The sequence below is a fragment of the Hyperolius riggenbachi genome, chromosome 6 (genome assembly GCF_040937935.1).
Source record: "Hyperolius riggenbachi isolate aHypRig1 chromosome 6, aHypRig1.pri, whole genome shotgun sequence".
Classification (NCBI taxonomy): domain Eukaryota; kingdom Metazoa; phylum Chordata; class Amphibia; order Anura; family Hyperoliidae; genus Hyperolius; species Hyperolius riggenbachi.
In genome coordinates, this window is record NC_090651.1 from 106,700,623 (window position 1) to 106,724,450 (window position 23,828).

The 23,828-nt window shown below is 43.9% G+C and overlaps 1 protein-coding gene across 3 annotated transcripts in view; it reads right to left on the reverse strand.

The window, feature by feature from the left end:
- DPYD (dihydropyrimidine dehydrogenase) overlaps window positions 1-23,828 on the reverse strand; it is a 1,875,594-nt gene that overhangs the window by 842,346 nt on the left and 1,009,420 nt on the right. For all 3 annotated transcript variants that reach the window (XM_068239758.1, XM_068239759.1, XM_068239760.1), the window contains exon 12: window positions 6,439-6,623. In XM_068239758.1, the coding sequence (XP_068095859.1) occupies window positions 6,439-6,623 (185 nt within the window). The remainder of the gene's footprint in view (window positions 1-6,438; window positions 6,624-23,828) is intronic.

Genomic DNA, 23,828 nt, shown 5'->3' on the forward strand with positions numbered 1-23,828 from the left:
TGAAAAATTTGTCAAGTGCAAAATTCGTCAAGTGCAAACCTCTTGTGCATTCAAACAGTTGCAAGAGGAGGATGTCCTACCATGTCAAGAGGTGGCGGTGGTGGGTGCAGGGCAAAAACGGTAGCCTAACGGAACAGGAGGTCATCTCGATTTTTATGTAGAGCTTCACGGAAGGCAAGGATCGAGGCCCTAAACGCGATGACAAAATCGCCTTCACGTTTAATTACACACAAATGGCCAATACAGTTAGAAACGTTATCAAAAAGAATTGGTCCGTCCTAGTTAAAGATCCCATTCTGAAATCTTTGTTGCCCCCTTCCCCCCTAGTGGCATTCAGGCGTGCGCCCACAATTGGGGACTATGTCACTAAAAGTGAATGCACGCCTAATTCCACCGAGAACTGGTTACAAAGATGTCGGCCTAAGGGCAACCACAGATGTCAATTCTGCTCCCACTGCCAATTTATGTGCATCGGCACGTTTTATCGTGTAGGTGCCTTGCAGTGGACAGTGCGTGACTTAATTACCTGTAATACTAAATTTGTGGTCTACGCTCTGTGGTGCCCTTGTGGCCGATTTTATATTGGTAAAACCACTCGCCCCCTAAAAGAGAGAATACAAGAACATTGGCGTTCCGTTGAAAACGGTAAAGGCGCCACGAGAATGGTAGAGCATGTCAGAGAAATACATGAAAGCAACCCAAACGTACTAAAATGTTGTGGTCTGGTACAAGTTATGATTCCCAAACGGGGAGGAGATCGCTCTCGACTCCTATTAAGAAAAGAGTCATTATTGATTATTAAAAGTGAAGCCCTAGGTTCATTGGGTTTCAACGACCATAATGACTTGGCATGTTTCTTAGATCCATAACTGCAGCCATCTATGCATTGAGATTATTTCTTAAGCAAATATGTATTTCTTTATATGTAATTTTAAATTTTGCTACTTTTCGCAAACAGGTTTGCAACAAGGATGGATGATCCTTGTAATAATTGCTCCCGTTGTCCAGTAATCTTTTCCTCCTTTTTATCCCCCTCGCATTTTCGGTGTTTTTATGCAATCTCACGTTCCACATGCACGTTTGAGTCACTGTACCTCACAGTTAGCCTCAAACGGCCTCTTTATTTTTTCGCGATTAATTTTGCAATCCGGAGAAATTTGCTCCTTTTAGATGGTGAATACGCCTCTTTTCTAGATTGCACGCGTACGGAATTACGCGTCCGCATGCGTCCCATGCTGACATGCATGGTTCGCGTTTGATGCACATTTTTTACGCGTACGGTAACGTGTTTTTCTTTTGTACGCGTAAACGCCTGGTTAATGCCAACGTTTTTACGCATGCGGCCGGAAATGCGTACGTCATAGCATACCCGCCCCCAGTTCATGACACAGGAAATAAAAGCCTGTGTTTTCATGTGTATAAACGTGGATCAGCCTCGGAAGAAGCACCGCCGTGCGAAACGGCCGTTGAGCTACCGTTTTTGCCCTGCACACACCACCACCACCTCTTGACATGGTAGAACATCCTCCTCTTGCAACTGTTTGAATGCACAAGATGTTTGCACTTGACGAATTTTGCACTTGACAAATTTTTCATTGATGATGATGTTTTGTACCTACCTTTTAAATGTCACAATTTTTGATACAACTATGGTGATTTACTTCAACCTGAAACACCATTAAAACAGCAATCACTGCAGTGCCTGACTCAACTGTTTTTCCTATTGATGCTGATCCAATGTGTGTATTCCATTCATCTGTCATGAGCACACAGTATTTATCACAATAACAAGGTGGCCTTTAGAACATCTCTCCTTCCTTATTCCCAGTGATACGGTTACAGACTTTGTAGTGCCGGCAACCTTTTACTCTTTGAATCGATCTATCAGGACTCAGTCTGCAGTCCACATACACGAGCCTCACGTGGTTGCCGGCATATACATGGGTGTGTGTGTGTGATGTCACACCTGTTTCTGTGTTACTCTGGAAGCCCCTTGTAGCACATGTATGCGGATTGAGGATGGAGCCTGGAGCCAGTGGCTGAGATGGAAAGGTAAAGTACACTGGGCTCGGAGGGGGGGGGGGGCTCATTTGACATTAGGGGGCAGCACCGGGGGTTTCATTGCATTCGTCGTTCGTCCTGATATCGCTTGCTGTTACTGACATAAACTCGATCGACCACAATGGCCCGGCATCTTGCATCATGTCTGATCAATAAATGCAACCAATTGTGGCTCAAAATGTCCCCCCACCCCACCAGTTTGCACACTATTCTGGCAGTTAGGCTGAGCAACTGCTGTTCACTAAGTGCTTTCGAATATAAAGAAAATCCTGAGAATTCCCCATGAGGAGGTGGGCTAGTCCAAAACCTGTCAGTTCTGTCAGATTCCCACCATCTACTGTAACAGCAACCGAGGAGAAAAGTAATTTATAGAACATTTGACTCTGGGAGAAATGCACTTTTTATTTATGTGGTTTCATGCATTTTTAATGTTACAATGTTTTTGTGACAGTGGTCCTTCAATCCTTTCATCTTCATCGGTTTACTCTCTTGACAGTATATTACAAAATAGCTTGTGTGCACTGATTGTTATACTAATTTGCAATAAGAGTTAGTTCATCTTACAAATTATTGGAACAACTAAGGTCACCCGTACTACTCCCTTTGCAATCCTGCCTTTACAATTTGAGTTTGCAAATTTATTTCATGCACTTTGACCCACTTCACTATACTATGGTCTCTAAAATGACACACACTCTGCACTGGCTCAGGTCGGTTGTAAGCATAGCCACTGCAGTCACATATAATTATAATTGTTTGTGCCCCCCTACAATAGTATTTTGTAAAATAAGAACTGGTATTGTGTTTGTGCTCACTTGCCAATATACAGTTCTGTACTGACCTCAGAAAGGGTTTTCTAGTTTCTTACATTCACTATTACAACCAGGTTCTGATTAACTGCTGTGAATTCTAACACATTTAGATAAAAATAAGTCTATTTGCTCTGTTAGTTCATGTCCGAGAATCTGTAGATGGACATCTGTTCATGAAGGAAAGCAAATGTTGATCTATTTACATAAATTCCATTTGTCCCTCAGTGGACAAATTAAATGCTGCATAGTGCTGATTGAACTCGATGGACGTATGTCTTTTTTCAACCCAAATAACTATGTAACTATGTAACTATATCTTGAAGCATAAACCCTAAATTTTGCTATGGATATTATACTGAGAAAACAGTGCAATTGTGACTAGTATTAGGAATCAGAAGTAGTATTCTCTTGAGAATGGAAATTAACCACTTGAGGACCGCAGTGTTAAACCTCCCTAAAGACCAGGCCATTTTTCTGAAATTGGGCCACTGCAGCTTTAAGGCCTTGCTGCAGGGCCGCACAACTCAGCACACAAGTGATTCCCACTCCCCTTTTCTCCCCACCAACAGAGCTCTCTGTTTGTGGGGTCTGATCGCCCGCTAGATGTTTGTTTATTTTTCCCAAAATATTTATGTTATTATTTTTTATTAAATTTTTCTATTTTCTTTTATATTTTTGTATTCCCCCCTCCCTCCCCCGGCAGCCAATCAGCCTATGACAGCCGATCACTTCCCTGCCTCTGGAGGGGGCAGCTATGTCACACAGCTGTCCCTAGTACCGCGCTGCCTTAGATTGCAGCACTGTACATGGTAATTAGACAGAGTTTCGCCTTCTAACAGTCTCCTAGTGGCGATCACCACTGGGAGACTGAAGGCGGAGCAGAGCTCCATCATTTATGCAGAATCAGTGTTGCTTGCGAATTTTTGCCTAAGTCATTTTCGCATCGAAAATCCCATTTTCGAATTCAGTGAATTTTTGCGAAAATCTTCAGAAATATTTGCGTTTTTGACCAGCATCGAAAATTGTATGTGGCCGCTTATGCGGAAAAATGTCCACAATAATCCGCATGGAAATTCATTCTATGCGGACGCTTATGCCCTTATGCGGAAAAATGTCCACAATAATCCACATGGAAATTCATTCTATGCGGACGCTTATGCCTTTATGCGGAAAAATGTCCACAATAATCCGCAAGAAAATTCGTATGCGGACACTTATGCCCTTATGCGGAAAAATTTCTGCAATAATGCGCAAGAAACTTGTCTGTATGCGGACGCTAATGCCCTTATGTGGAAAAACGTCCGCAATAATACACAAGTAATGCGAAAATGATGGGAATTAGGCGAAAATTAACGCGAAAAAATTAGAACGAAAATTTGCCTGTCGAAACGAAATTAGGCAAAAATTTGGCCAAACAAATTTTTGCACTTTCGCTCATCACTGCGCGCAATCTCTTGCAGTACCCGCCCCAAGGACCTTATGCAGATTGGCGTTAGGCGGTCCTGGGGCTGCCTCCATGGCCACGCCCATCAGTGTGATGCAGTTGACAAGCGGCTCACACCTGTTAGAGTGCCATGACTTTTTTGAGGTCCTTCAAAAATATATTTCCTGGCTATCATGTTGATCCTCTGGATATAGTATGTTGCAACATGGGTACAGATTATGTGTGCTAATTACCATATTTTCCACCATATAAGATGTACCTAGGTTTAGAGGGCAAAACCAGGGAAAAATATATATACTAAACCTGGTGTGTCCATGTTCCAGGAGTGTCTTGTAGCTGTTCTCCCCCAATTAGTGTCTTTCTGTGTTCACAGATAGCCCCTTCTGTCTCCAGGTGTCCCCTTCTGTCCCCAGGGGTTTCCTTCTGTCCTCAGGTGTCTCCTTCTGTCCTCAGGTGTCTCCTTCTGTCCCCTGTGTGTCCACCCTTACCCCGCTTCCCTTATCCAGTCTCCCACTGCCCCTGTATATGTAATGGAGTGTAGCGTCAGAAGTCCTACCTAATCCAGCAGCTCCTGTGGGGATCGCTGACCTCTTCTCCTCTGAAATTTTCCCTGTAGAGTTGGCTTGTGCTGATGATATTATCAGTACAAGCCATTCACTAGAGGGAGAAGTGTGGAGGAGAAGAGGTTGGCTATCCCCGCGGGAGCTGCTGGATTAGGTAGGACAGCTGCCACTACACTCCATTACATATACAGGGGGAGTGGGAGACATGGGGGAGGTAAGCGGAGGTGTGGGGAGGGAAGCAAAGGCATGGGGACAGAGTGGAGACAATGGGGACAGAAGAGGGAATCACCAACATTGCAGCGGGTTAGTGGTACGTATCAGTGGGCGCTCGTAAGTCGGGGATTCCCTGAATTTGCCTATAAGAAGCAGGAACATTTTCTCCCCATTTTTGGGGGGAAAAAGAGTGTGTCGTATAGAGCGGTAAAAACAGTATTTAACTAGTTTTACAGATAGTCCTGTTTTCCATACTAGGTATCTGCATAGTTCATTTGACAAATGGCAAATAGGTGTTTTAAAGTGTTCTCGGTTTTGGGATCAGTTACACAAGAAGAATCTTGAAGTTTATATCCTCTGCATCTCTTTTTACATGTGTACTGCCAAGCAGTTGGCACAGGCCATATTTATGCTTTCCTGTGCAATCTCTGCAAAGTCCGGGAAAAGAACCACAGCCTACTTTTCCAGAAGTTGGTTGAAGAGCCAAAGGTGATTATTAGGGAGGTTTAAAGCTATCACTAACTGTGTGTACATATTCTTACTGTGCATGTTATTTTGGGCAGTGGGTATAACCGGTACTAAGACCCTGCTAACAATTTTGTGCTTTGTGATGGTCTTGAGCTCAGTCCAAGTATTGTGTCAGATAGCTGAGTGCCTTTATCACAGCACTGAATAATTGGGGAGTCAAAGCTCAGTTATTATATAGCAGGGGATGAGGAGAGAATTTGTTTAGGCCAATCAAAGTGTCCTTTTTAGTTATCATCAACTGTTAATAGTCTACAAAAGAACTCTGCTAGGCAGCTCTCCATACAGGGGGCCCGTTCACACTGCACGCGTTTCCAGCCGCGTTTTGGAAACGCGTGCAGGTGGCCAAAACGCACGACATCAGACATTGCATAGAGTGCAATGTCTGATGTTCACACAGCATGCGTTCCGGACCTGTGCGGTCCGGGAACGCATGCTGCACGCAGATTTTACAAAAACGCGCGGCTGTCCCATTCACTTTTCAGTGATGGGATCAGCCACGCAACGCATACGAACGCGGACATGCGTGCGTTCATACGCGTTGCGGTCCGCATGCGTTGCGGTCCGCATTTTGTAGTCTGAACGGGCCCTAAACACTGAGGCTTAACCCTTTCTGTGCTCCCTGCAAAAGTGAAACTAAGTAAAATTTCAGTTTTTTTTTTTAGGATTTCCATAAATTGCAACTAATATTTTCCCCATAAAGGTTATCATGCTGTGATTAATCTTTTAGAGCAGAGAGGAAGTCCGGAGCTTAATTCCACTTTAATAAAAGAAGTCAGTTATGTGTATTAAGCACAGGAATTTAGCAAAACTATCATACCTGTACATATTTGTGAATATACCAAGATGCTTGCTTTCCATCATTCACTGATTCCACAGTTGTATTTGCTAAGCCTCCAAGATCTCCGCCAGCAAATACCCCAGGCTCACTGGTTTGCATTGTTTCCGAGTTAATATCAGGTAAACCCCATCTGTTAAACTTGATAGGTTTCATGGCTTCGACAACTGAAAAGAAAATCACAGAAAATAAAACACATTCTAAAATGTCCATAAGTCCTAAACATGCATATTTAAATTCCTTGGCTAAGGTATTTGCAGCTGGCTGTCAATATATTCAGGTCGTGGGTAACTACCTTTTGGCACTTGATTTTGAAAATCAGAACTAAGCTGTCCAAAATGCCATGACATTAGAGCCAACTTTACAATGACAGTCCTTTGTGGGATAGCATACACAAATCAATGCTTTAATTTTTGGCTTCTGACAATTGGCACCATTGTTTTCAAAACAGTACAAGTGGGGCAAAAACTTTCAGGGCATGAAGTTTTAGCAAAAACTAAAGTATACAGTATTTCCTTTTTTGGACTATAAGATGCACCTAGGTTTAGAGGACAAAACCAGGGGGAAAAGACCTTCTCCCCACAAGTTGTCTCCATCTAAGCTTCACTTCCCAGCTACACTAACCACTGCTGCCCCACCAGCTAGACTAAGTACTCTACACTAACCACTTCTGCCCCACCAGCTACACTGCACTACACTAACCCCTGCTGCCCCACCAGTAACACTGCGCAGTACAGTACTGGAGTTAGTGCTGGGATCGCTACTCTTCTGCCCCGCCACTGCCACAAGGAACAGGGAAGCTCGGAGGTAAGCCACTGATGCTAGACTGGGAAGCTGAGACTGCGCTGTTGCTACCCTGCCGCGGACTCACCATGGCCTGCAACAAGCAGCACATCATGCAAGGATTGCGTCAGGAGGATCTCTAGCATCATCCCAGCGGCTAAAGATGGAGGACATGAAGCACACGGATAGCTAAGGGATTTTGCCACACTTTATTTATTTGCTTGTAGAGACACATTCGAACTATAACATGCACTGACTCTCCACCCGCTTTTGGTAAAGAAAAAGAATCTTATAGTCTGAAAAATATGGTACGTGTCCCTTACTAATTTTGGCTTTTTGCTTATTCATATTCCATAACGGTTTCTGATTGCCAAACAAATGTAATAATGCAGTAAAGATAATAAAAGTCGACCTGAGTAAACACAATGCACAGTTTTTAAAAGCTCATTTGCTCTTTTGATGAGTTCACTGAAGCCTGCTTTTTCACAATTGCTTCTAAAATTCTGTAATACTTAGTTGTGTCACCTTTACAATCAACAACTGCAGTCAGACACCTCTTCTAAGCTCGCTAGTCGCTACCTTCTTGTGGTAGGAACGTTGTGGCCCTGTGCTGCTACAGTACCCAGAGAGAAGCATTTTCCAAAACACTTTATTCAAGCAAAGATCAGCACAGACTTAAGCTTTTTTACTGTTAATATGCACAAAGTGTAGCAGTGTACACAGTACATATTGATGCTGATAACCATTTCTTTAAAGCTTTGTACACACTTTAGATTAAACTAATACAGCTAAAGACTACTTTGGGAGATAATCTAGTGTGTGCAACTCTGATATGTCATTGAGAGATCTGGTGTGTTGAATCATGACATCAAAGTTCATCCTCCACTATTTTTCTCTCACTCCACCTCCTCCATTGCACGCTGCACATTGTCTCTCCACTTCCCTCCATAGCGACAGAACATGTCACTAGGCTGCAGGTTAACAATTTGCCTGTACATCCTCACCCACAAACTGTTGTCCAAAGGATTGGGCCCCCATCCCTGCTGGGCGTCAGAATTCTGAGGTCTGTATCCAGCTTAAGAGAGCTTTAAATGTATTTAAGCATGCTTAACTGGTTCCGGGTCCCGGACCAATGCAGTGCAAATCTATGTGCAGCAGGTGGTTGTGACTAGCAGGGTCGGTTCAAGTAACAATGGGGCCCTAGGGCAAAATTAGCCTGGGGGCCCTCCAACAGACCAAAAAGCGTCATTAGAGGCCCTTTGTGGCAGCCATATTTCCCTCCTGGGCCCCTGAGCTGGCTGCTGACCCTCCCCCAATCACCTCCAAACTTAACAGACTCTGCAGAGTCCCTGGGGAGCAACAGTTAAGATGGGGGAGGGACACCTTAGGGGCCCCTACAGGCTCTGGGTCCTGGGGCAATTGCCCATTTTTTCCTATGGTAGCTCCAGCCCTGTTGACTAGATGTAGATTCAACTGTGCAATTAATCGCGCATCCCTGTGGTTACTGCCGATCTCGACGCTCTGCACCTGCTGCAATTCACTCGTTCTGCAGTCTATAAGACGACAGAGCTCCGTAAGCAGGTCAGGAGCCTTTTATTGGCTCTCGACCGCGTGATCATGGAGAGCCAATCACATTGGCTCCCATTGATAGACAGCGTCAGGAGCCAATGAAAGCAGCTCCTGACCGGCTGTCAGCACTCTGCCATCACAGAGAGGAGCATGCGGTGATGGGCCAGCATCATGATCGGTGGCAATTCATTGGGGGGTGGCATGTTACCGTACCAGCAGTCTCTGGTCTTTAAGGGTCAGAGACTGCTGGTACGGAAGTGGTTAAGAATAAGTATGCAAACACTAATTGCAAATGTGTGAGCATGTCATATAAAGGTACTTCCTATCAAAACTAGTATTGAGACACAAAAAACAAACAGGCAAAAAAAACAAACTATTTGGAGAATTTTGCTCATTTTGCTTTGATTTTCTTCTTGTAAACCATTATGCGAATCAAGAGATTGTGCTCTCTTTGTTGACTTCAATACCAAAGTTTCATCTTGCTTTCCTCAAGCATTGACATAGAGGTTCAATGAACCCCCTACCAATCTTCCATAACATCTAAGCAGAAGACGAATTGCAATTATTACTTTTTCTAATAGGAAGACTATCAGATCTGTCCACTTAGGTCTAGCCATTGCTCAATTACTAGTGTTGAGTATATAATCATTTTAACATGCAAATCCTTACAAATCCATGAACAGAAAGAACAATAGCAAGTCAAGGGGCTAAAGCAATAAGTCAAGTAGCAATAAATACACACTTCAGAGGAGCACTGGTTACCCAGTAGGTTTCCCATCTCATTGTCAATGAAGAAATGACTGGGCCCCATAGCAAAAACAAATTATTGCCCCCCCCCCCCCGACCTTCAAACCCCACTGACCTCGGACCTCCCACCCAAACATTTTGTGGGGAAATCTTTTCCCCCGCAAAATGCAACCAGATTGTCGGCAGATTTCCCAACAAAATGAAACCAGATTGTTGGCAGATTTCCCCTCAAAATGCAACCAGATTGTTGGCAGATTTTCCCTCAAATTGCAACCAGATTGTTGGCAGATTTCCCCAAAAATTGCAACCAGATTGTGGCCGGGCAGATTTCCGAACAAAGTGCAACCAGATTGGCGGCAGATTTCTCCACAAATTGCAACCAGATTGGCAGCAGATTTCCCCCAAAAAATGCAACCAAATTGGCAGCAGATTTCCCAAAGAAATGCAACCAGATTGGCAGCAGATTTCCCAAAAGAATGCAACCAGATTAGTGGCAGATTTCCCCACACATTGCAACCAGATTGTCTGCAGATTTCCCCATAAAATGCAATCAGATTATCGCCAGATTTCCCAACAAAATGCAATCAGATTGTCGCCAAATTTCCCCAACAAAATGCAATCAGATTGTTGCCAGATTTTCCCATAAAATGCAGTATATGTAGCCAGGTCTATAGTGGGCTAACATTAATTACCTGGAGGGAGGGTGGTTGGGCAGGCTGGCACGCTAAATGCGGTGCAGGCACTGCACTGGGTAGGCAGATAGGTAGCTAGGTGGCAGGGTAGGCAGGTAGATGGGTAGGCAGTTAGGTAGCAGGGTAGGCAGATAGGTAGCTGGGTGGCAGGGTAGGCAGTTAGGTAGCTGTATGGCAGGGTAGGCAGTTAGGTAGCTGTGTGGCAGGGTAGGCAGATAGGTAGCTGGGTGGCCGGGTAGGAAGTTAGGTAGCTGGGTGGAAGGGTGGGCAGTTAGGTAGCTTGGTGGGCAGTTAGGTAGCTTCAGTTAGGTGGGCGGGTGGGCAGTTAGGCACCCGGGTGGGAGGGTGGGCAGTTAGGCAGCCGGGTGGGTGGGCGGTTAGGCGGCTGGGTGGGTGATTAGGCGGGTGGGCGGTTAGGCGGCTGGGTGGGTGGGCTGTTAGGCGGCTGGGTTGGTGGTTAGGCGGGTGGGCGGTTAGGCAGCTGGGTGGGTGGGTAATTGGGTGGGTTATTAGGCAGCTGGGTGGGCGGTTAGGCAGCTGAGTGGGTGGGCGGTTAGGGCTGGGTGGGTGGGCAGTTAGGCAGCTGGGTGGGTGGCTGGGTGGGTGGTTAGGCAGCTGAGTGGGTGTTTAGGCAGCTGGATGGGTGGGTGGTTAGGCAGCTGGATGGGTGGGTGGTTAGGCAGCTGGATGGGTGGGTGGTTAGGCGGGTGGGTGGGTGGTTAGGCGGGTGGGTGGGTGGGTGCTTAGGCAGCTGGGTGGGTGCTTAGGCAGCTGGGTGGGTGGGTGCTTAGGCAGCTGGGTGGGTGCTTAGGTGGGTGGGTGCTTAGGCAGCTGGATGGGTGGGTGCTTAGGCAGCTGGGTGGGTGCTTAGGCAGCTGGGTGGGTGGGTGCTTAGGCAGCTGTTTGCTTAGGTGGGTGGGTGGGTGCTTAGGTGCTTGGGTGGGTGGGTGCTTAGGCGGCTGGGTGGGTGGGTGCTTGGGTGGGTGCTTAGGCAGCTGGGTGGGTGCTTAGGCAGCTAGCTGGGTGGGTGGGTGCTTAGGCAGCTGGGTGGATGGGTGCTTAGGCAGCTGGGTGGGTGCATGGGTGGGTGGGTGCTTAAGCAGCTGGGTGGGTGGGTGCTTAGGCGGGTGGGTGCTTAGGCAGCTAGGTGGGTGGGTGCTTAGGCAGCTGGGTGGGTGGTTGGTTTAGTGGGGTAGGGGCCCGACTCCTATCCCCCCCTGCCTCACCTGGGGTCCGGGGTCTCCCCTCCTTTTACGAGCGGCAGGAGGTGCGGCATATTCAGCAGGCTCCGGCGGGATAATCAGAAGCTAGAGGTTCAGCTGCCCCGGGCTACGGTGTCTCCTCTGTATGCCATGCGTAATAAACCAGGAGGCAGTGCACGCGGCATACAGAGTAGGCAGCGTAGTCTGGGAGGCAGCTGAACATCTCGCTTCTGATTACCCCACTGGAGCCTGCTGAATATGCCGCACCTTCCGCCGCTCGTAAAAGAAGGAGGACCCGCCGAGGTGAGGGAGGGGGTGGGGAGGGAGGGGGGGAGGCCGCCCGGCAGTGTAATAAAAAAAAGAAGTCCTCTCAGGCAGCTGCGGGCCTCCTGTGACGTAGGGCTGCTGCGGGGCCCCATAGCAACGCTATGGCTGTTATCCCCATTGCTACGCCTCTGCAAACCTGTGAGATTCACAGGTGTAAAATTTAGATACTTACCTTGGTAGAACTTTTTCCCACAGGTACACTTTAAACCTTTTTTTTATGTGTACAGTTGACAGCTGCTGAGCAGATTGCAGTATGGTAGAATACAAAGTCAGTAATACAAGCAGCACCTCACATAAGATAATACAAGTTATATGAAATATGTGTTATGGATGTTGATCGCCTGTGCTCCTCATACTGTATTTTTTTCTTGCGCGGTTTGACCTTTCTGCTTTCTCTGATCCCCAAGACACTCCATATCGGGCCTTTGTGTCTTCAAAATGGAAATGAGAAAAACATATTCATAACAAGGTCCAGGACAAAAAGACAAGCCGTTTTAAAGGACATCAAAGAAAAATAATCTGTGTTTTTTAATCCATCAGAGTGAATTGCTGAATACATATCCTATGCCCTTGGCAGAAGGGTAAGATATTTTACCTTCCAGAATAGAATGATGCATTAAAATACATATAAATACTAAGCAAGGCACCTATCTGAAAGCTTATTTAATTCAGTATTTAATCATCCACTGTGGAGTTGGCACAGTATTTACAAGAAAATGTATGATAAAGTTGTGCCAGGTATTCTACAATGTGTATATATATATATATATATATATATATATATATATATATATATATATATATATATATATATGTATATATATATATATATATCTATATGTATATAATCAATACAATTGCATTTCTCACACAGGTGTGTGGTGTGTATAGTGTGGTGCTTTTTACAAATATATGCCAGTACGTACCGTATGTTTGCAGAATGTAAGACACACCTTTTCTTCCTAAAACTGAGGGGGAAAGTGGGCGTGTCTTATATTTAGAAGATATGATAAAAAGAGTGCGCAGGGTAGCAGCTACTGCATATTGCCGCTCCAGTCCTACTGATGTAGACGGGTTTCTTTTTTGCCTTTTCTCCTCCTGCAGCTGTGGATATAGTGGTACTCTGCGGCCAACTGCCACAATACAGCTCCAGGTCCTCCGCACTTCCTGGTGCCATACGTCCCTATTAGTGGTTCTGTTAGGGCCCGTTTCCACTATTGCGGTGCAAAGTCGCCAAATAATCACCGCTGACGAAATTGCATGCGGGTGCGATTCCGCATGCATTTTTGCCGCGATTTCGCATAGGTTAGGGTAAATGCGATTTTAACCATGTCCCTGCCTGTGTGCATTTACATTCGTTTATATGCAAAATCACACGTGAAATCGCAGGAAAAAACGCATGCCAAAACCGCATGCGATTTCACTATTAAATACATTGCGTGTGATTCGCCTGCATTCCACACGCAAGCGAATTCTGATGGCTCTGCCGTGCAGAAAAATCCTGCACAGAAAAAAACGCACAGGAAAACTGACAAGTGGAAATAGGTCCATCCACTTGTATTGCCTATGCGAATCCACATGCGGACAACGCATGCGGATTCGCGCTAGTGGAAACGGGCCCTTACTGTAAACTCAGTGGTGTGTATGCACCGCACGTCATGTGTGACCCCGGCTCACATGTGCTTCTGGGGTTACAGTAACAGAACCACTAATAAGGAAGTACCGCACCAGGAAGTATTGAACCCACAGCTATATAGCTGCAGGTGGCCGCAGTGCACTTCTATATATGCAGCTGCAGGAGGAGAAGAAGAATGCAAATATATCAGCAGGACCTGAGCAAGGGGGAGAGAAGAGCGGTGGCAGGAGGATGTGAGAGCGGAAGTACTGAAGTGTTAGTGTGGTGTAGTGTTAGCGTAGTGCACTGCAATGTAGTGTTAGTGCAGTGTAGTGTAGTGCAGCATAGTGTAAGTGCAGTGTGATGTAGTGTTAGTGCAGTGAAGTGTTAATGCATTACAATATAGTGTTACTGTAGTTTTAATTTAGTGTAGTGTTATTGTAGTGTAGTGTAGTGTTAGTGTAGTGCTGTGTAGTGTAGCTAAGTTGGTGGGGACAGCAGGGATTAGTGTAGTAGAGCTGGTCAGTGTGGTTCATATGGATTAGGTTAGAAACTGCTTGGGGGAATAAGTGCATAAGCTTGTATTAGATCAGTACAGTCATGTGATTTACATGTCAGACTAAACAGGTGGCTTTTCAGTTTTGATTTAAATGTGTCAAGGGTTGAAGCTGTCTTGATTGGGCATGGCAAGGTATTCCAAAGTGTAGGGTAGGGACAGCATAACGGTAAGCTCTGGCTCCAAAGGTTTTTAGTTGGACTCTTGGGGGCGGTCGTTATTAGATCCTTTTGATCTGAGGTTGTTGAAGGTGTGACACAGTTGAAACAAATCCTTTTGGTGCCCGCAACTTAGGTTGTGTAAAGATTGGATTGTTGTCATGCCAATTTTGAAAATGATTGTATGGGTAGCCAGTTTATTGAGCAAAGGATTGGTGTAATGTGGCAATGGCAGGGTTGGCTTGTTAACAGTGTTACAGCAGCAGTCTCTACTAGCTGCAGGCAGTGAAGGACTTTATTTGGAAGGCTTGCATAGAGGACATTACAATAGTCCAGCCATGATGTGATGAAGACATGAACTAGGGTTGGAAGATACTCTGAAGAAATGAGGTGCTTAATTTTTTTTAATATCCCTTGGGTGAAAAAAAAGAATGTCTCACAACAACTGAATTTTGATTCCTGAAGTTAATTTTTCCCCATCAATTAGTAAACCCAAGTTGTGCACAGTGTTGGAGATAGTAAGGTCTGCATTTCCTACCCCCAGTAGTGTTGGCTGAGAATGGAGCTGCTTTGCTGCTATGCGCTGACCTCCAATGACTAAAAAATCTCAGTTTCATCAGTATTAAAAATAAGCCAATTGTCATTCATCCACTCCTGAAGCTCAGCTAAGCATGTGTATTCCTAACAAAATATAGATCTGTTGCTAAGACTGCAAAGAAACCCAGTCTGAGCTTAGGCCTGGGGCCAACTACTAGGAGTGATTGTGATTGTGCCGGGAATCAAATGTTTTGTTGTTTGTGCCAACTACAACCATCCCCATCCAAAAATATAAACAAATAAATATGTACAATATGCGACATGCAGTCTAAGAGACTCCACAGCTCACATTTCATGGTCTGGTTGGGATACTGAATTACTACATTAGGAATTATGAACTTTGAGATTCATGAGCACAGCAATATTTATATTATTTAATTAACTTTATGAACTCTACTTTTACCTTGTTTTTCTGTGTAGACAAAATGAAAAAAAAAAAGAATATATTGACCTTTAACCATGAGATGTGTTTTTGTTTATGCAGAGAAAATTACAGCATCACATTTTGCCATTAAAAGGAAGTAGGACAGAAGCCAGGCATGGATCTGTGTAAATGCACAGGGTGCTTGAATGCAGATTTGTGTTTGATCCTGGTGTGATGAACTGGGGGCAATCATACAGAAATAAATACATGTCTCGCTCTGCATTCAAATCAGCCATTATGAGGTACAAAGGGAAATAATGTATTTTACTTATCAGAAGTCACACAGTGCCTTCTCGTTTGTATATAATATAATGTAAAAATAAATGCACAGACGTTCAGGCGGTGTATCAATTAATTAAGGGATTAACCCATTTTCTTCAACAGTTTTTTTTTTTTTTTTTTTCCTTTAAACATACAGGTATAGTAACACTAAGGATATACACAGATTTGAAGATACACAAGATGCAATCCTTCGCAGAGTTTTTGTTATATGTTGTTCGTGAAGATCATATTAAGCATTTTTCAATCTTCCTGTTGTAACAGAGTGACAACAGAATATTCTTCTTCAACACTCAACAGCTTTTCATAGACGTCCTGCAGCTAGATGTAGAAGCAAGAAAGCTTCTCCAGGTCAGGTATTGAACCTTTCTATTACACCACATGCCCTGAGTGCTGGATGTATATTGTTTTCTTATCTAGGTCAGCTCTCTTGTATACTCCCAATCATATGCTTTTCTCCTCCTATGACCAATATCTTCTCCCTTTCGTGTACAGTAACCTACCTTCCATGCATAGCTACCTCTTCTCCCCATTTGTAGCAGACCCCATCACATATGCAGACCCCAGTATATAACTCTCCTACTACAACCCCCATATGTTGCAGTCCTCCAGACCTCCGCTTTCATGTATGGAAACACCTTCTCCCATATTCAGAGTAGTCTTCTTCTTACACCCAAATGTAGGGTGGAGCAGTTTCCTTCCTGCATGCGGAGATAAGGCAACCTAAATTTTCCTATTTCATATGTATTTTCCTATTAAAATTTGCAGCACCTCCTTTCCATTGATAGCTCCAAGTATCCCTCCTCCATGTGCAACAGTACCCCATTTTGCAACAGCAAGCTGTGGAGAGTGGTAACCACCACTGTAAATCACTGAAAGCAGTCCAACACTCAACCCCCTTTTAACAGATACTATATCATGCCCCTCAACCCCATTTAACAAGGTCAGCCTAAATTCATCAATATAACAAGGTCAGTCTCATGCCACATATAAAAAGGATTTCTTCATGTACTCCACAAAACACGCACAACCATCATGCCCAACTGCTATTCTTGATGCAGTGCCTGCCTCAACCCACACACTCTACTCCTCCTTGTTAGAGTTGATGCCATCAGCTCTGGACTGCTGCATGTCAAATCATGTTGGATAGCGCTGCTTGTCATGCAACAGTCATACATTATTGCAAAGATTACCCAGTGATGATGGAAAAACATTGTGAACAAGATTGGAACTGAAAAGTAGGCAAAGACTTGTTTAGCATGGACAGATAACAATCTGTAGCGATGAGCGTAATGATGTAATTACAAGAAATTTTGCAAAATTACGATTATTTCTGTATTCGAAAACTTTTAATTTTGCGAAATTACGTAAGATTTTGCAGTTATGCAGAATTTCGTAATTACAATTGTTTTTCATAATTACGATAATTTTTGTAACAGGAAGGAATCTGAATTTCTTGTTTATCGTGGAAATTCGTCCGTTTTCGAAATTGTGTTTCAGTCCAGAGCCTCCTGATAGGTTTAAAGTGACAACACGTGCAGGGACCTTTGCATTATCAGATATTGCAAGGCCCAAAACCAAGTGTGTCAGCATGCATGACTGCTAAGTGCACCTTGACAAAGAGCACCTGTCTTAGAAATGGCTGCAGGTAGAGCCTCCTGATACATTTAAAGCAACAGCATGTGCAGGTGCCTTGTACTATCAGTAATTGCAATCAGTGAGTGACTTTCCTGAGTTTAGTATTTACTTGAATTTGCATAATTACTATTAAAAATGAAATTACATCCATTTTCGTAATTAAAATAACTATTTCTATAGAAAACACAAAATTAAGAATTTTTGCATTAACCATTTTAGTCGCGCGAAAGTGAGCTGCACGTCCGCAGCGGCAGCAGCTAGAGCCGCAGGGATGCGCTAGTCACGTCCCTGCAGTTTGAGGGGTCTGCAGGCGATCCTGCGGGCAGATGCCCGGCGCAATCAGGTGCTAGCAGGGGGTTGGCTGCAGGGGAAAAAGTCCCCTGTGCCAATCCGAGCATGTCCGCCGAGAATAAACACTGTTTTTGTTCAAAAATGTTGATTACTATGACATATCTAATAGCCAATGAATGGTGATACAGAACTCTAAGTCTTGTATATGTGCTATCAACCTTTACATGCATTTCAGTACAAAATCTGCAAGTACGAACATAGGGACAAAATATGGAGAATCTCACTAGAGCCATTGCCATACCATGATTTTTGTTACAGTTCAGCCTTTGCTGTGTCTGTACACAAATTCTTGTATATCGGATTTGTTCAGAAGTCAAAAAACAATAGGAACAAATCTTAGTTCTAAAATAATTCTCATATCGTCTCTGTCAAAATGAGAGAAAGAAGCACACTGTCAGCATTGTAAACCTTTGGGCTGCATACCAGCACATCTGTACATATCCCAAGATGCTGTAGTGCTTATTTGGCTGTTTACAGCTCATCCTGCACAAAATGACAGGGTGTTAATTTTGTCTTAGTTGGCTGACGCTGGGAGTTGCAGGAGATTAACTTCTCACCAAGCTTCATGACCTGGCAACGTTTCAATTTGGATATAGACAATGGGGAGGCAGCAGAGGACTGTATAATTCAAACTACTACCTCCTCATTGTTTCTAGCAGAAGGAGTAGACACGATTACAGGTGGTTGTAGTTCAGGGACCCTGAGCAGAGCAAGAAAATAAAAATCTGAAATTACCTGGGGTTTTCTCCAGCCCCCCATAGCCCACAAGGTCCCTCTGCGTCCTCTGGGTTCCCTCCATGGTCCCAATGCATGGCCCATCCGCGCACTGCCGTAAGTGTCTTTCATGGTACTCAAAATTATAAACTGTGCTTGCACAGGACACTTACGGCAATGGGCACATGATCAAGCCGGGTTCGTAGATGGGCCGCACATGCGCAGTTGTGCACGACTTTGTCCGAAGTCGTGCACCTAACAGAGCCACCAGTAAGTCCATGGAGGGGACCCAGATGATGCCGAGGGCCTCGCGGGCTACTAGTGGCTGGGAGAAGTCCAAGGTAAGTTCAGATTTTCATTTTCCTCTTCTGCTCAGGTTCCCTTTAACTAAGCCGTTTAAGTGGAGATCCAGGGCTAACTGAAAAGAAAAACTGCACAATATTTCCTCCTGAGACCTCTGTTTGAAATTTTAATTCACACAGAAAACCCAGATCATGGTGACCCAGAAGCACTAAGAAAGTATAAGGGGCTAAAATAGATTGAAAAACATTCTTACTAAAAAGCTAAAATATAATTTTGCCTTCTTAAAGAGGTGATTCAGTAGTGCACCACTGCTCTATAGCCCCCCGAGATTGGCAACATTATTTGTCGCCATCTCGGAGGTAAACACAGGGGAGAGGGATTCCCTGTTTAAAACATTCCTACAGGGTCTCCAGAGCTGCCATTGGGCAGCTCTCTCTCCCTGGCAGCACCCCCTGCCACTCCCCTGCCTCCCTGCACACTGTAAATGAGAGACAGTCTCTCATTCCAGCGTCATGACCCAGAGGTCACGACAGTGAAAGTGAGCCATTGCGGCGCACAGGAGCAGCGGGGAGCGGTGTTTTTTACGGATTCCTGATCCGCCCCTTAGGGCCAGATACACATCAAGATCCAAGTTTATTTAAATGGTAATTAGAGATTCAACCTTTAGTACTTTAACAGCAGATGAAGAAAACATGCAAGGATCTCATGCCACTTTTGCAACCTCGTATTAGCAATAGATGTAATTATTTTGGGTTCTACGGGAGAACAATACTTTACAAATGTTTTGTTGTTGTTGTTCTATGAACACAGGTAGGGTCTCTATAGTTGTCAGTGTATAAAATACTCAGTAAAAGTGGGATTAAACTCTGACATAATGTTCAATGAAAACGTGTTTACGTACTTTTTTTTACTACCCTTACAGTTATTGTTTGCTTTTGTGCACAAGTGTTATCGTCCATTTACAAATGATAAGTTCTCAAAGTACAGTTAACTGTTCTGAAAGCTGCCCTTGCATTTATTTGCATAGCTACTGTATTTATATATTATAATGTATCTAACAAAATTTCTTTCCTTTTTCACATTCTGCTAATCGTGCCAGGGATGTTTACTAATTGTAGCTTATAAGGAAACATAAACAATATGACTTCATCATCAGCTTTGGCTTTGGATATAAGCTTCTCCATGAAGAAGAAAGTGCTGTGTTTAACTGTCTGAATGCTGCTCTGCAACCATTTATTCTGGTAATAGGTATTATGCTGTAAATCGTGTTTTAGAGCAAAGCAATAATGCTGAATTTCATTTAACTTTAATGTTGTCATCTGTGAAAACAAAGTGGCATCAGTTAACAAGTACCGATTCTGAACCACTATAACGGTCCACACAAGTGTAAGAGAATGACATGCCATTGTCTCAATTACCAACTAGTCATGCATATCAGACCCTGGTAGATGCCTGGTGCCATTGGCCAGATGTCTGCCTCATGATGGGAGAAGGGATGTTGGAAAATTAGAGGAACTCAGCTGACAGAATCACATACAAAACTCAGGTATTTCTATGATAATATTCAAACCAACTGAATGACACTGGAAATTTCTTGACAAAGATGACACATAAACCAATTTTGATAACTAAATGAGGCCATGAAATTCTGTATTCTGTACAGGCTTATGCTATTGAATGATAACTGCGTCGTGAAAAATTGTAAAATTTTAAATTCATGTAAACACATAAAAATAAGTATGTTTCTTCCACTGTAAATGAGCTATAAATTACTTTTCTCCCATGTTGCTGTCAAATACAGTAGTTATAAGAAATGCCTGTTTTTGGACTGGTCCATCTCTTCATGGGGGATTCACAGTATTTCATTTTTTCTTTACAAAAGCACTCACTGGAAAAGATCTATACAAAGATGTAGCCTCCCCCCCCCAACTGTTTGTACACTAATTCTGGCAGTTGGACTGAGTGACTGCCATTCATTAAGTGCTTTTAAAACTAATGAAAACCCTGAGAATCCCCTATGATGAGATGGGCTAGTCCAAAACCTGTCAGCTCTGTCAGATTTCTACTGCCTACTGTAAGGAATAACAATATTGGAGAAAAGTAATTCATAGCACGTTTTACTCTGGGAGAAATTCACTTTTTAAATGTGTTTTCATGTATTTTAGTGGTCCTTTAAGAATATTAAGCACTATAGTCGTTGACAAAAATATTTAATTGCAAAGATTACCATCAGGCTACAGAAGTTTGACTTTTCCTATTTCTTTGAAATACAATAATCACAATAACTGAAAAGGAGGGGGCGTTTAATATGTTGTTATTATAACATTTTAACAGCATATGAAGAAAACACATGAGGAAATCATGCCAGTTTTGCAACCTCATATTAACAATAGATGTAAATATTTTGGTTAAGATATGACTGAAGCAAAGGCTGCGCGCTATAGTTCCCGGGCTCATTTATATACAGAGTGTTAGGTAATAGATTAAAATATTAAAATTGAAGAATTGCCTTTTAATTTTTTCTCTTCCTTTGAATTTATCACCAAGGTTCTCCACACATGGCACACATACCAAAGGGGTGCTTTAGTTGGGCTCGGGGTTACTTGAAAAGGTCATAGTCAATCCATTATATTACATTTTGAGATTAAAAAAAAAAGATAAACCATATGTAAATTAACCTCAATAAGTATATATATATATATATATATATATATATATATATATATATATATATATATATATATATATATATATATATGATGTTAAACAGCGCTTTCACGGCCAGCACAGTCCCAGTGTGTGAGCCGCATGTTACAGCCGCACTGCCGTTAAAACAGGTGAATCCCCTCCATTGCCATCCATGTATGTCAGCACACAGCATTTCAGGCTCCCAAGTGCACATGGCTCCCTACAGCTGATGCTGCACTGGTTTCCACTGCCCATGCAAGCCTGCAGCCCCAGCTCCAGAAGCCAAACATGTCAAGTTTCTAGGGTTGCCCCCGAGGAGCAAGACTCTAGGTGGTGCACGGAGGAAAGAGGGAGCTGATCATCAGAGCTTGGAGTGCCTCAGGGCTGAGGCAGGAATCAGCTGAGTTGGGGGTGAATGCCAAGTTGAGGTGAAGCACTGGCGTGGTGTCAGGCATTAGCAAGGGCCGCCATACGGACTTGCGATGTGCGGGGTGTCACATGGCGCTGGGCAGAAGTGTAGTATTCAGAGCAAGACGCACTAACTTTTTATCTTTACTTTTGGGGCAGAAAAGGTGTGTCTTATGGTCTGAAAAATAGAATAATTATGATGTACTTCTAAGCAATATGTATGTGTCCAGGGGTTCAAATGGATATTACTCATGATAGTGGTTACTTAGCCAATACAGTCATTAATAAAGGTATACAGACTGTAATAATGTTGAGAAACACTGGTTTATCAGACTTTTAACCTCCCTGGCAGTACAATAAATCCAGGTTTACAGTGGGAGGGACAAGTACCTAACAAATTGCAAATTGTTAGTGAAACTAACATCCTCCAAGTGGTAGACAGGTCATGTGTATGCTCATTGTGTATTTGAATCCCATGAGTGGGGTGTGCACTTTTTTGCAGGTAAGCACTCATCTGTTTTTAAGTAGCGCTGTTCATTTCTTTGCTATGTTTGATTGATTTATTTCTGGTCAGCTGCTCCCACTTAATAGTTTTCCTTTGGTGTATATGCAGAGCCTCTGTTTGGGTTCAAGGTGCGTTTGCAGTTTCTGGGGGGGCTCAGCGCATCTCTGAGCAGAGGCCATTCAGAGGCGGCCTGGTGATGCGCTGATCCCACTTTTTTTGCGCAATTCTCAATTTTACTGGTAGCGCGCCCAGGCTATGCATATGCATAGGTAGAATTTAGTTAGTGTTAGGTCCCCTCCCATGGAGGAAAGACTTCTTCGACAGTGGGAGGGACAAGTACCTAACAAATTGCAAATTGTTAGTGAAACTAACATCCTCCAAGTGGTAGACAGGTCATGTGTATGCTCATTGTGTATTTGAATCCCATGAGTGGGGTGTGCACTTTTTTGCAGGTAAGCACTCATCTGTTTTTAAGTAGCGCTGTTCATTTCTTTGCTATGTTTGATTGATTTATTTCTGGTCAGCTGCTCCCACTTAATAGTTTTCCTTTGGTGTATATGCAGAGCCTCTGTTTGGGTTCAAGGTGCGTTTGCAGTTTCTGGGGGGGCTCAGCGCATCTCTGAGCAGAGGCCATTCAGAGGCGGCCTGGTGATGCGCTGATCCCACTTTTTTTTGCGCAATTCTCAATTTTACTGGTAGCGCGCCCAGGCTATGCATATGCATAGGTAGAATTTAGTTAGTTTTAGGTCCCCTCCCATGGAGGAAAGACTTCTTCGACAGTGGGAGGGACAAGTACCTAACAAATTGCAAATTGTTAGTGAAACTAACATCCTCCAAGTGGTAGACAGGTCATGTGTATGCTCATTGTGTATTTGAATCCCATGAGTGGGGTGTGCACTTTTTTGCAGGTAAGCACTCATCTGTTTTTAAGTAGCGCTGTTCATTTCTTTGCTATGTTTGATTGATTTATTTCTGGTCAGCTGCTCCCACTTAATAGTTTTCCTTTGGTGTATATGCAGAGCCTCTGTTTGGGTTCAAGGTGCGTTTGCAGTTTCTGGGGGGGCTCAGCGCATCTCTGAGCAGAGGCCATTCAGAGGCGGCCTGGTGATGCGCTGATCCCACTTTTTTTGCGCAGTACAATAAATCCACCAGGGGGGCAGCACAGCATTTAATTTTTTTTTTAAAGCATGTAGCTAGTCTAGCGCTAGCTACATGCTTCCCCCCTCCCTTTGCTATCCCTCCCACCCCTCCGATCGCCACTGGCGCTTTTACCCTGCAGGGAATCCCGTTCTGAATGGGATTCCCTGTATGGGCTTCCCCGTCGCCATGGCGACAATCGCGATGACTTCACCGATGTCATCGGCATCGTGATGTCAGCGGGTGTTCCGATCCACCCCTCAGCGCTGCCTGGCACTGATTGGCCAGGCAGCGTAAGGAGTCTGGCGGGGGCGGCGCGTCGCGGCAGATAGCGGCGAATCGGCGGGTAGCGGCGGTGATCGTTATGCACACGCAGCTAGCAAAGTGCTAGCTTCGTGTAGCAAAGAAAAAATTATGGAAATCGGCCCAGCAGGGCCTGAGTGGCACCCTCTGGCGGCTTACCCCGTGTCACACACAGGGTTAGCACCAAGGAGGTTAAAGTACCAATACAATACACAACATTGTAAAATCACCTAATAAGAAGTATAGCTTATACACATGACACAAACAATCATAACAGCAGAACAGAAAGTTGTCCTTTCAGGCTTATAGTGGCAAATGTAGAGGCATATGTAATTCAAGAAACGTATTAAGAAAGGATAATAAATGGTTTATATGA